This window comes from Sprattus sprattus, assembly GCF_963457725.1.
Source record: "Sprattus sprattus genome assembly, chromosome: 2".
In the NCBI taxonomy this organism is placed as follows: domain Eukaryota; kingdom Metazoa; phylum Chordata; class Actinopteri; order Clupeiformes; family Clupeidae; genus Sprattus; species Sprattus sprattus.
Window position 1 is genome coordinate 53,180,423 of NC_137921.1, and position 13,821 is coordinate 53,194,243.

The window sequence follows — 13,821 nt, forward strand, 5'->3', positions numbered from 1 at the left end:
TCATGGCAGTAGCAATGCTATTCAGTGGCAAGCAACCTTATAAACAGTAAACAGTTTCACATTTTAGATATATTATTATTATTATTTTATAACTGGGCTTTTTATGCTGCCAGGTGAAGTCATTATCATACTCAATGGTGTTCACAACAGCTCAATCCATTCCTGTTCCATTTAAACAGAGTTAGAGTTATATGTACATTTATTCATTTAGCTGACACAAAACAACTTAGTGTGTAAGCAAGGAGTACATTTTACCCCCTAATGAAAGTGAACCCACAAGCTTGGTATTTATACCATGTCATTCTGCCATTGTATCTATTGTCAACATTGTTACATTGGGAGCAGAAAAGGTGATTTGAGTGTTGTTGTAAGCCGAGCTTGGTGCTGCCTCCTTCAGGTCAGTGGCCTGCCCACGCCTGACCTCGTCTGGCAGCTGAATGGCCAGATCATCCGCCCAGACTCCGCCCACAAGATGCTGGTGAGGGAAAATGGTGTTCATTCATTGGTCATCGAGCCTGTCACTAGTAGAGATGCTGGCATCTACACCTGCATTGCAACCAACCGCGCCGGGCAGAACTCCTTTAACCTGGAGCTTATTGTTGCAGGTATGTAAGTTACACACATGCACTCATCTACACACTAATGCACACACAAATGCACACACACACACACACACACAGACACACACACACACACACACACACACAATCTCCAAAACACACCCATTCTTATCTCGATGCAGTAATACAGTCATTCAGTGGAGAATGCACACCCTCAAACTTTGTGGGCTGATTGCATAATAGCACTCAGCTCTCAAAGAGTATTAGCATTTATCATTTAGCTGACAGATCTTACTCAGAGCAACTTTCATCATACTTAAGGCATACATTTAATCAGACTTCACGCTAGTACCTTCATATTCCCAATCTAATGGCCAAACAGTAGAAGTATAAAGTATGACCGAAGATAACTGAACGGATGGTAAAACCTCTCCCCCTCTTCCCTACAGCCAAAGAGATGCACAAGGCCCCCACCTTCGTCGACAAGCTGCAGAACACTGGCGTTGCCGAGGGTTACCCTGTTCGCCTGGAGTGCCGCGTGTCCGGAGTTCCCTTCCCACAGATCTTCTGGAAGAAGGAGAATGAGTCACTCACTCATAACACAGACAGAATTAGGTACGCCACACACACACACACACACACACACACACACACACACACACACACACACACACGCGCGCGGACACACAGTTGAAGGCCCTTCCTTGGTCCACCGTGGTCAGATTTCATGCCTTTGCCTATTCATTTCTTAACAAGTCTTGGCTTTGCCAAAGGCTTGGCTGCTTCGTGAAATGTTTAAATTCTCGTTTATATTCATATTAAAATTCGTATAATTAAAATCTTGGAAGCATGACATTTCTCAAATGCCCCAAATGAATCTAAACTGGACGATGACTACTGCAGTTTCAGCCAAACTCAGCCCCAATCAAAAAACACACGAACAAGCAATATAATGGGCTTATATAGCGATTCCTACTCATAGAGCACTCAAAGCACTTAACTACAGGTTAATGCCTTAGACATCTACACATTCACACACAAACGGCAGAGACTACTATCCAAGGTGCCAACGGTTGGTGGTTTAGTGAATTGCTCAAGGTCATGGGATGAATCTAGCAGCCTTCTGATTGCTGAACAACTCCTGTCCCTCCAGAGCTGGCAGCCATGTGTACTGTGGTGCAGTGACTTGAGAGCATCACCAGAGCCAGGCCGTATGGCTGCTGCTACGCCATATATGGTACAGTAATAGAAGTTGGGGTCGACTGCTGGTTTAAACTGCTACCACATGTCAAAACAAACAGTAATTAAATCCCCCCCCCCCCTCGTAAAGAAAGCATACATAATGTGAACCACAGCGGCACCCCGGCTCCGACGCCACCGGCTACTGTCTGCTGTGCATCAGAGGGAAAGGCTCTTATAGTAATTTGCTTCAAACGTTTTTTTTTTGCGACCACTGGCTTAATAGAGTGGCTCTCTGTGCGCCTTTGAAGTCAAACTCAGGGTGGAGCCGTGCTTGGCCAATATCAAGATAATGCTAAACTTGATTATCATGTCTCCGTCTACACACAGAGTCCACTAAGGTTTCAGCAGGGGTCTAGGGCTCCATCCAAGACACATTCTGTCAGTCTTGGGCAGGACTGGACCTTTTATAAAGTGCCTGTCATTGTCAAAGTGGAAGGACTGCCAAAATGTTTTAATGTTGTTGGTTTCCCACCTACCCAAAGCTTCTAAATCCAATTAAAGCATGTATCTCAATGTCAGTGCAGCTAGTTGTTTCTGGTTAGCTTAGCATCCTTTTCAGCTCTATTACTAAGTGCAATGGCTACATTAGATCAGCTTCAAAGTCAGGCATTTGATTTAATCCAATTTCAGTGAAATAAAATAACCAAACAGCTCATTTACTAATCTAAGTGACTGATGAAATCTGTGAAGCATCTGACATGCCTTGCTCATCAGGTCTTTTTTTTACTTTTCCCAGCATGCACCAAGACAACTTTGGCTACCTGTGCATGATTATTCAGCCAGCCATGAAGGAGGATGCTGGCTGGTACACAGTCTCAGCCAAGAACGAGGCTGGCATTGTGTCCAGCACTGCACGACTTGATATCCACTGTAAGTATTTGTGAGTGTGTGTGTGTGTGTGTGTGTGTGTGTGTGTGTGTGTGTGTGTGTGTGTGTGTGTGTGTACGTGTGTGTGTGAGTGTACTTTAAGTTTGTGAACAATTCACAAGACTTAAACACATTCTCGTTAAGTTCCACCATAGTTTCTGTCTTAAATGCTTGTTATAATTCCCATCTGTGCAGAGTTTATGCATTATTTCCTTATATACTACCTGGTAAACATCTGCCATTGCTTACCATTAATGCATAATATGCTCATTAATGTTTTTTCTACGGTATGCACCTGTTTGCAGAATAGCATTCACCATCCTAGTGTGTGTGTCTGTTTCCTTGTCTAAGAGTGTTAAATCCAGAGGTGGTAAATGTACACATTCTTTACTCAAGTAGAAGTAAAGATAGTGCTCTTTCAGTTATTTGACCTAAGTAACAGTGAAAAAGTACAGGCTCTGAAATGTACTCAAAGTATAAAAGTAAACATTTTATTTGGCTGTTTTTGTGCAAAGCCAACTGAACCTCACATCATTGTTATTATTATTACATATATAATTTGAAGACTATTCACGTTTCTTACAAAAAATAAAATAAAATAAATAAATAAACAATAAACTGAAAATAATGAACATAAACTTTGCTCGAGTGTGCAAACAGTCTTCAGGGTCATCGCTGTCTATGTCTTTTCTCTGTGCTCAAGTCTCCCTCCCTTGTCTGTTTCGTCTTGTTACGTCTTTAACATAATTTTCGTCTTGTTAAGTATATCGTGCTTGATGCGCCATCCTTTCTGTTTGTTATTGTCCCATCCATTTAGGTTGAAATTAGTCTTTATGTAAGTGTGCAATGACGCAAAAAATAACATTAATTGATAGTTCCCCTCAAATGCATTAAAGCTAGAGTAACAAGCCTGTTTTGAAAATATTATTAGTAGAAAGTACAGTTATTTGTGTTAAAATGTAAGGGGTAAGGTCAAATGTTGTCAAAAAAATTTAGTTTTAAGTGCAGCAACAAGTATTTGTACTTCGTTAAGTCCCACCTCTGGTTAAGTGTCAAGAAGAACATAATTTCTTACTGATGTGTGCTTATTTATAGTTAGTGACCCTTTATTGCTGTTCTGAAGTGGGCAGTGTAGCATGTTTTATTGGAGGGATTAATTGATTGGAGGGATTCTTTATGTCAGTGTTGCAGTGTTTGCTTCTGCAGCATTGCGTCTTTAAAGAACAAGCATTCGTGTCATTTACACGTTTTTCCTTCCTGTTGTTGTTCCAGCTCAGTGGCAACAGACCCACACTCCCAAGCCCAAGAACTTGCGTCCCTCGGCCAGCCGCTACGCCGCGCTCACGGAGAGAGGCCTGGACGTGAAGGCCGCCTTTTTCCCTGACTCCAGCCCGCTGCAGCCAGGTGGCCTGGTGGAGAGCGAAGACCTGTAGGGCAGGAGGCAGCACTCGCTGACCTGAACATGTGACCTTTTGACTTTTACTGCAGCATCACCGTCCACAGCCCTCTTCCCCCAACCCCCACCCCACCCCAACACACACACACACACACACACACAACCACACAGACACACACACACACACACACACACAAACATACAAAGAGTAAAAAATAGAGAACACAATTCATTCTCTGAAGATGCTTGTGGGTTAATGAGTGACTGATCTGAAATGCACATTCTCGGTCCGGAGAATGGGGAAACAGAAGTCATTGAAGCCAGGGATGAAAAATGGCCAACAAGCACTGCCAGCCAATGAGGTTGCTTACAGTGGCTGTGCTTTATTACATATAACGTCTGTAGCTCTAGCCAAGCGGTGCCTTTGTCAGTTCTATTACAAGTAATCTGCTCCAGTGCTCTGCTAAACCAAACCAGGACACTGATATTTCACAGGCTGCTAATTTGTTTGGATGTTAGGCCTGGTGACTTTTTCTTTCAGGGGGAGAAGGTGCTGTGAGTGCAAAAGTGAGGTCATATCCTGCCTCTGCAATGACTGTTTGTGATTGGTTAAGGCCAAGAGAGATGCTGAGAAATGCTGAAAGATGGCACTCATACACAAACACAAACACAAACACTGCCACTACTAAACACAACCTCTTTATTTGTTCAGATAATGATCTGAAACTCATAAAGCGAGTTAAGTTGGGTCTTAGCACAAGTGCCTGAGAGACTTTGTATACTCTCACCGCAGGAAGATGGGATCCAGCCTAAAAACATATTTCATTTGGAATACAAAGTAGCATCTAGTTCTGCATGTTGCCATGTTCCCATTTTGAATACTCTGTATGTATTTACTCTATGCCGTAGTTTCGATGTATTTATGAAAAGAGGTTGGTGGTGGTGGTGGGGCAGGCTGGGGGCAGTTAACCCTTTCCGGAACAGAGGTGAAATATTTCGGATTAGTAGCAGGGAATTTGGGAAAGAGACGCAGGCAAACAGGAATGGCCATGGGAACATCCACAGGCAGAAGCCCAGAGGGTGGTTGGGGGGTGGGGGTGTCCTGATCAGACAGCACTGGAGTGGGTTTAAGACGAAAGGGGAGACTCCATCAACACAGAAGCTTGTTTCATATACCTGCCACAGCATAGCCTGGGTGTGGTAACAGCGCATTACCATTGGCTTCACTCTAGTCTGGGAATAGATTAGAGGTTAGCATAATAAGCACCATGGGTTTCATCAGCATTGTCTGGTTATGTATTTAGCACGGTGACATAGATATTGCACAAGGCCGGGCCTTACCTAGTTTATTTTCTCTTTCTTTTTCCTTTCTCTGGGTCAGAAGACCTCGAATCAAATAAAACTGACGTGTAATTTTGATCATGTGTGACAGATCTAAGAGAATGTTGGACGACAGTGCTGTCATTACAGGGCACTGTGAAAGTATGGAAACCGGAGTGATTGACAGGCAGTGGAAGTTGAGGTGTGTAGCAGTGAGCTGGGAGTTAGAGAACTGGTTTGGAATGGGTTGAGTTGTGTCAGAAAATAAAATGAATCCAATGTTCTTTCAACATGAGTGAATGGAGTATGAAAAGACCAGAATGTAGTTTAGCCACTTCAGTGACACATATTAAAAAGGAATAGAGGAATGGTTCTGATTGCTGTGACGATGATGACGATGATGATGACGATGATGATTGATGACGACAATGATGATAATGATAATGGTAATTGTGGTGCTGGGGTTCTGGTGAGAAAGAGAAGAAAAGATGAACTGAAAACGAGGAGGATGAGAACAAGGATGGAAGGATATGGTGATGAAGAATAGTTCACTTTTTCCAAATCTTTAAAACATTTACTCCAACATGACCGTGGCAGATGTGTAATCATGCTCAACAAATCATTAAAAAAGATATTTTTGTATGAGTTAAAAAATATATATATGTGATTAAGCGCAGTTGTTACTTTCTTCCTTTCTACCTTTGTAGGAACACTTTATAGAGACATGACAGTAATCCTTTTCATACTGGTAAAACCCTGCCTGGTCTATATTTAAATCCATACTAAATCTAATTCAAACTATGTACTGCATACCAGGTCACTGAGGCCTATTTCTATAATTTATATATCAGTGCATATTCAATTCTGGGGTACTTTTAATTTAATTCACTGAATTTTATAGGAATTATTAAATAGAGGCAATCAGGATGGCAGATCGGCTGTTAGACTCACACCACTCAAGTCTAGATCTTCGTATCGAGCATTTTAAACATTTGATACAGTGATATTTTTACATTATATTTGGAATACTATCTTCTGCCTTGTTATTACACACAGCACTTCATCCTGCATTTGCTGTGGTCACTACAGTACTCCCCAGCCTAGGGTACTCTTACTCTGACATACTTTTCTCCATGTTTTTTTTTTCTTCCCAAGCCAGTCTGTGCCTGTATATGGATTGTTCTCCTGATACTATTTTTGTGTATGAACGATAATATAAATAAAAATCTCTGGAAGAACACTCCACTCGCGTGGTCTCTTTTAAAAGGCAATCCTTGGCTTATGGAGCCTAATAGACTTCAACAAGGCATTATACAAGATGCATTTACAGTCTCTGCTGGTTAGCGGTTAGCTGGCTAATTGGACCACCTTGTATGTCGCTTTCCTCAGAAAAAAAAATGCAGCTTATATTGAGATGTTGTTTTTTTCCCTTGGTTGTTCATGTGTTATGTGTGGGTCCAAACATAGGCACTGTTATTTGTCAAAATAATGATAAAATAAGACAGTATTGAACGTTTATGTGTGACAGTGGTATGCATTGAAAAGTGTGTTTATGGGGAGAGGTGAGAGCATGCGTATGCACACATATGCAAGGATATGTCTGAGTGGGGTGTGACTGTTATTCGGTATGCTGGTTGTGAGTGTGTGTGTGTGCGTGTGTGTGCCAGATCAGAGGCAGAATAACAGATGAGATCACCGCGTTTCAGGACCCTCGGCCCCTGCGCGTGACGCCAACCACCCCCCGACCTCATCCATCCCCACCACAAGCCTCCAGTCGAAACTGGAGCCCCAAAAAAACACTCCCCTGGCAGCCTAAAAATAACCTGCACCCCGTCCCTAATCCCCTCCAGCTGGAGCCGGACCCCCTGACCGTGGCTCTGAGGGGAGCTGGGGGGGTTGGGGGTGATGAGGGGCATCCCAGGGGACAAAGATGAAACATGATATTGAGGACTGGGTTCCCCTTAGTCATGGAAGGGATGAGAAACAGATCGAGTCCCTGACACGCAATTTCCAAGATAATGAAATGGTTGACGAGGGGCCCCCACAATTCAAAGTTCATGTGTTAAGTATGCAGCTACACACGTCTTTATGAAACTCATCACGGCATCCTGCCGCTGATAAAAACCATTCAACACAACCGGCCCCTAAAAAAAAGCTTTATGGCAGGATCTTCATTAAGCAACACAAAGAAGGGTTACAAAGCATTCCACAATTCCAGAAGACATCTGCTGCTGTGTATGTAATACACATCCACATGTAATTAAACAATTAAAGGGAAGGCGTTTAAGTGAAACATATTCTTATGAATCTGTCCATGCCTGGCATTTAAGACCGTCTTGTGTCAGTGGGATTAGCATAAGACAGATTTCACATCAGATAATACAAAGAAACACAGTGACCTCAACAATCCTTCTTTTGGTGGAAATAAAAAGGCATAATTAGAATGTAGAAAACGTGCTGTGATTCTTAAACGACAGACAACAGATCCCTCTACAGACTCTCGCCACATCTTAAGCGAAACTTGGTTCTAATTATGTGTTGCAAAACTAAGCTGCAGTTATTTGTCTGTGAATAGACCACAGAGGCAAATCTCATTTTAAAGCATCTATAGTCCTGTGGGCTTTCTTCCTAAATATGCAGCTTAACCCCTCTCCAGCTTGGAAACAAGTTCAAACCCTCAGTTGCACACATTATCCATGCATCGTTTGTTCAAGAGAGACGCCATTCAACCAACATATGCAGTGGTTACAGCTGACGTAAAAAGGTCAGACATGGCCTTGGCTGCACTAACAGCATGTGGCTTTTCCTCCGAGCAAGGTGCTATTCTGCTCCATCATATGGAACTGAGGCAATGCTGGAACCCAGACGTGGATGTGTGTCCAGACAAAAGCCCTTCTCCCCTGGCTGCTGTCAGGCAGGTGGGCAGGCAGGCAGGTAGTCGTGCTGGGTGGGCATCTACATGGCCAACTGCAGGCCCCCATCCACCACCAGCACCTGGCCCGTGATGTAGGGGGACTCCAGCAGGAAGAGGACCGCCTGCGCCACCTCCTCCGGCTCTCCGAAACGCCCCAGGGGGATCCTCCGCACCCCTCCGTCTCCATTCTCCTGCAGCCCTGCGGTCATGTCGGTGCGGATGAACCCTGGGGAGGTCAAAGGCATGGTTGAATGGTTTCACTTTCAGCTCCGGGCATTCATTCTAGTTCCAGTAACGTGGCATGTCATTTGTCTCGATATTGGGGGGTCTTCCTCCATAACCTATGGAAGAGACAGCTACATGGAGGAGTGTGGGGACAGGAGAGCAGCACAGGCCCCTTTTAATAATGATGCTCATTACTGACATCGGAGTGCAGAGGCAAAAGGGACATGGGAAAGGCGGGGGCAAATTACAGGAGAGAGAAGAGGTACCTGGAGCGACGACATTGACACGAACATTCCTGGAGGCGACCTCTTTGGCCAGGGAGCGTGTGAACCCCTCCAGCCCGGCTTTACTGGCACTGTACGCACACTGCCCTGCGTTGCCTTTCAGACCCACCACAGAACCTGCCCAAACATTTCAACAACACTCAGACAACCATTAACAGAACATATCATTACTAAACAAAATATGGACAAAGAGATGGACAAAGAAGGGAGAGGACTCCGAGAACGCCTTGTAAACACTGTTAGTTGTGAGGGTTGAGAATGATAAACCTGAATGTAGCCTCATCACTTGTCCCAAAAGATTAGTTAGAAATCAGTGGAAGGTAAATAAGGATCCGACACATTAAACTCCGGTAACATTTAAGCCATATTTACAAACATTACAAAGGTTTCTCAAAAAAAACTAAATCTGAAAACTACACATTGAGTGCTCACAATTAAATCCAAAGCACAGTTGACAATATATGATACAACGATGACCATCATGTCATAAAAAAACACAAATCTATATTGAGCCAGCCCCTGAACAATAAATGGAGCAAAGAGGAAGAGGTTCTAGAAAAGCACAGTCGCGTTGCATCACCTATAATACACTAGGCCCACCTAGTGGCCATTCTCTGCAAGTACACGTGTTGTACAAAAATATTCCTGAACTGTGCTTTGTCCAAATATGTCTTTCCTGCACGTGTGCTTTTCTCGATCATAAGGATCAGCTTAAGATCTCACATGCAGATGCATCACCTATAGAAAAAGAAGAAAAGGCTATGGCATCTATATTTACTTCTCTGGAATAAAGAACGCATAAAACAGACCCTCAAAGGGCTACCGGTTCCGTCTTCCTCCAGCAGTATATCTGTATTACGTGTCATCCCACAGGAAGCGGTAGGCCTACCCTGAACCTTTTCTTAGATACATGAAATGTAACCATGGCTGCCATCTCCTATTCCTTGAACATAATCATAGTTGTATACATTTCAAAGAACATGCATAAATCCTTTTAAGCATACATGCTGAGGTCATATCTCACTGCTGAGGACCAATATACCTAACAGTGTATGTTCAACAAGTCAGCACACAATTGACAACAGAAACTTGACAGTCACGGGTAAAGGGTTTTATCATTTGAGGAGACCCAGAAGAAACTCCACGACTGACAGGAGGTGTATATAGTTGTAGAGTGTATTGCACCAATGGTGAAATGTTGATGTTACCTATGTTGACGACGGCCCCGCCCTGGCCCAGCATGCTCCTCAGCGCCGCCCTGCAGGTCAACATGGGGCCCAGCAGGTTAGTGTGAAGCAAAGACACCATGTCATCTGGACGAGTCCTCAGTAACAGCGCATCCCTTCAACAAAAAACACACAACCACAGACATAAATATAGAGAAAAAAAAGTGTAGGATGAGAACGAAGAGAGAGCCTTTGCGATCTTCAACCAACACATATATGTCATGCATATATTACATACATTTGTTTGCTAGCTATGGACTATGCTTTGCTTTCACACCTATTGATGCCTGCTGCATTGACCAGATATCCCACGGTGCCACAGGTTTTCTGGATGTCTTCAAATGTCTTCTGCACTTCCTGCTCCTTGGAGACATCGCAGCTAAGAGCCTTGTGGTCTGCTGCAGGGAGTAATCACAAACCACACTGACATTGAGAATCACCTGAGACCAATTCAGCAAGGAGGGACTGAGAGATATTTTGGCAAGGTATGCAGCAGCCGGCACACATTTTCCTTAGAGTACTTGATTCATCTAATCAAAGGCCTGAGGTGGTTGTGGTCTGTCTGTATAATCAAATGTACTCGATTAGAGCTGGCACACAACCTTACCACACGACCACTCAAATCGCCAAGCCCTGTTAAGGTCCTTGGGTAGGTCACTCCTGAAATGCTGGGAATCAACCATCCTCTACACCCTTCATCTAACTATGACTGTAATACCTCAACAGGAGTATGATTTTCTGAGGTATTTCTGAGCATGTAATTCATTTTGCACTTGAACTGTGTAGTTTAAATTTTAGGTTTCAGCTGCATGATAGATATGCCTAGGGAGGTGTTTCTGTGTGGTGTTGGTGGGTACAAGTTGCTATGGTTACCTCCAGGCAGCGCTTCAGCTGTGGCCTGGGCCGCCTCCTGATTCCTGGATATCACCACAACCCTGTGCCCCCTCTGAGCCAACAGCATGGCCACCGCACGGCCAATGCCCCTGGAACCGCCGAACACCACACTCAGTCTGGACATGGCTGCCACGGAGTCAGGTAACGTTAGGGAAATAGCTAAAGACTAAGTTAGTAGTGTGACCATGCACCAAACATTCTATCACTTTTGAAAGAACTTAAAACAGTCTCAATAAACCTATCTAGTTAGCTTTAGTGTTCACGTATCCGCACCACAGAACAAACGTGGTAAAAGACATTTAAAGAAGTACATTACTTTGGGCTCAGACTAAAGTGGAGCTACGGGTACCTAAAGAAAACTTGCGAGGCTGCGGTGCCATAAGCTATGATAGCTACCTAGCTGACATAAAATTCTGAACAGGAACACAAAGTGTAAAATTCAGTGGCATTTGGTGGGTTGATGTTTGCTAAACGCCAATTTATAAATGCTAGTTATCTAGGTCCGTAATATTAGCCTCGAGCAGCTCGTTCTCAAACTCAAAGCGTGTAATACGTATTATGGTCAACACACAGCTAGAAATAAACAACATATTTGTGATGTTACCTGCAGAAGTTGTAATCAAAATGTCATCCTAATGTCCTTCAATAGTGTCCTCTTAAAAGTTGACAGCCATTCACCTCAGATGCAAACCAACGGGCGCCGCCATATTTCATCTTTGACCCACTGGCGTTTCTCTTGTCCTTACAGCAGATGGCGCCCCAACATCACATTTAGAAATAGTTTGTTGTGACTCACTGCCTGGTGGTACTATGATCATAGACCACAACGTTTTTTACTAAAAAAAACTAAATTCTGATGGTGCAGGTTGAACATTATCAGTTTTGTTCATCAGGATACTGCAATACACCTTCTTTGACGGATTAATCCCATTCTAGCCCATACACAATAACATAACAGGCTTCTAGCAGTAGTGCTCCTGAACCATTGTATGGATCTGCTCATAAATGTGAACTCTGTCATTATCTATTTAAACCAGTATAGTGTGCCAACCTGTAGGACGTCAGCGACCAGAAAGAACTCACCACTCACCTCCTCACTGTAGAGCACTTCTCCTCTTCTCATTTCCTATTCTTGTTCCAAAGTAAAGAAAAGAAAAACGACAGTAAAACCAGGTTTTATTGGAATGACTATGACAAGATAATGACAGAATTGTCATTTGTACAAGAACCATCCTTTTAAGGGAGTACGTGGTGGGGTGATTATGTTAAGGTATCATCTTCTGTCCTAGCTGGAGGCCTCTGGCTTCAAAGGCACAAAAGTTACAGCACTGACAAGAGTGGTGTAGCAGCTAGGATGCTTTTCTTCCAGCACAATAGCTTGGCCCCAACAAATAGCACTTCGCCGGAGGACCCTCTGTGTGCAGCAGTCCATATCTGGGCTAATGCCACAAACCAGAGAGAAGGCATAATAACTGAGATGAGGCCTACACACAACAACAACAAAAAAAGGCAGTCAATTGAACGGCGTGATAACGAGCACCTCTTTCAGAGATGGGCAGCAGGCAAGATCAAAGGGGCCCCATAGAAATCAGTCGTGAACAGGTCCTTGAAAAGCTTATTTTGGGATCACCACAAAAGGAGAGGAGCTTTTTCAGGAAACCGTTCATTAGGCGAACTTCAATCAGGCAGTTCACGAGTCACGATATTTCACATAGCCGAGCCTACTCAATAGGAGGCGGTCACGACTGGGCCAGCATGAATGTGTGAGAGAGAGAGAGGCGGAAGAGGGCATAATTCTGACCAGATATTAAATTCGATCTTGGGATTGAACATGTACAGCGGCTGTTGGAAGGCAGTGCACACACTTATAACTAAGTGAAGAGAAGAGCTGGGGCATGGTGTCCTGCATGTGTAGGTGTGTTTCATTGGGAGAGATGTGAAGCAGACCAATTTATTTTTTTCTCTCCTTAGTGCGTCCATGACATTTAAACTTGTGTGAAATGCAGTTTCATCAGCGAGTACCTCACTGTTATTATATGGTGACATATATAGACTACATTTGGCTTAGGCTATGTGTGTTTTTTCACCCCCACACAAATGTAGCCACTAACCTCATATACCACCACTGCTTTCTCTAACACACACATCCACACACAGCTTGGAATGCATGCCACTACATAAATGCTATGTGCATTTGAGAGTACTGTACATCGTCACTGTGACACAAATACTTTTGTCCGTTCCCACACTTTTTTTTTTACATAGGCCTACGTTCTCTACCATCTCATGCTCTTCCATACCTACATTTTCTGTAGACCCATTTTGAGGCTGGACATGTTAATATTGTTGCATGCTCTTGAGCTACCTGATAGTGTGAGGCACTCTTGAGCTACCAAATAGTGAGATACTCTTGAGCTACCCAATAGTGAGAGATACTCTTGAGCTACCTAATAGTGAGAGATACTCTTGAGCTACCTAATAGTGTGAGAGATACTCTTGAGCTACCTAATAGTGTGAGAGATACTCTTGAGCTACCTAATAGTGAGAGATACTCTTGAGCTGCCAAATAGTGAGAGATACTCTTGAGCTACCAAATAGTGAGATACTCTTGAGCTACCCAATAGTGAGAGATACTCTTGAGCTACCTAATAGTGAGAGATACTCTTGAGCTACCTAATAGTGTGAGAGATACTCTTGAGCTACCTAATAGTGAGAGATACTCTTGAGCTGCCAAATAGTGAGAGATACTCTTGAGCTACCTAATAGTGAGAGATACTCTTGAGCTGCCAAATAGTTGAGATACTTTTGAGCTACATTTTAGTGAAAGATACTCTTGAGCTACCTAATAGTGAGAGATACTCTTGAGCTACCTAATAGTGAGAGATATTCTTGA

General features: G+C 43.4%; 2 protein-coding genes across 10 annotated transcripts in view; one reads left to right on the forward strand and one right to left on the reverse strand.

Annotated features, from left to right (window-relative positions):
* palld (palladin, cytoskeletal associated protein) overlaps positions 1–6,630 on the forward strand; it is a 100,395-nt gene extending 93,765 nt beyond the window's left edge. For all 8 annotated transcript variants that reach the window (XM_080832515.1, XM_080832519.1, XM_080832521.1 and 5 more), the window contains 4 exons: positions 398–605; positions 1,010–1,175; positions 2,539–2,672; positions 3,942–6,630. In XM_080832515.1, coding sequence (XP_080688641.1) covers positions 398–605; positions 1,010–1,175; positions 2,539–2,672; positions 3,942–4,102 — 669 coding nt within the window. In that variant the 3' untranslated portion in view covers positions 4,103–6,630. The remainder of the gene's footprint in view (positions 1–397; positions 606–1,009; positions 1,176–2,538; positions 2,673–3,941) is intronic.
* An 895-nt stretch (positions 6,631–7,525) lies between these two features.
* Positions 7,526–11,638, reverse strand: cbr4 (carbonyl reductase 4). 2 transcript variants are annotated; one of them, XM_080833739.1, is made up of 6 exons: positions 11,533–11,638; positions 10,908–11,054; positions 10,312–10,432; positions 10,017–10,150; positions 8,791–8,925; positions 7,526–8,525 (listed from the first exon to the last, which is right to left on the reverse strand). In XM_080833739.1, exons 2-6 carry the CDS (start codon positions 11,050–11,052, stop codon positions 8,341–8,343), a joined length of 720 nt encoding a protein of 239 aa, XP_080689865.1. In that variant the 5' UTR covers positions 11,053–11,054; positions 11,533–11,638; the 3' UTR covers positions 7,526–8,340. The 2 variants fall into 2 exon arrangements, with proteins under 2 accessions (XP_080689865.1, XP_080689866.1); XM_080833740.1 differs by having other exon boundaries at positions 10,908–11,017; positions 11,533–11,633.
* Between the last annotated feature and the right edge of the window lie 2,183 nt (positions 11,639–13,821).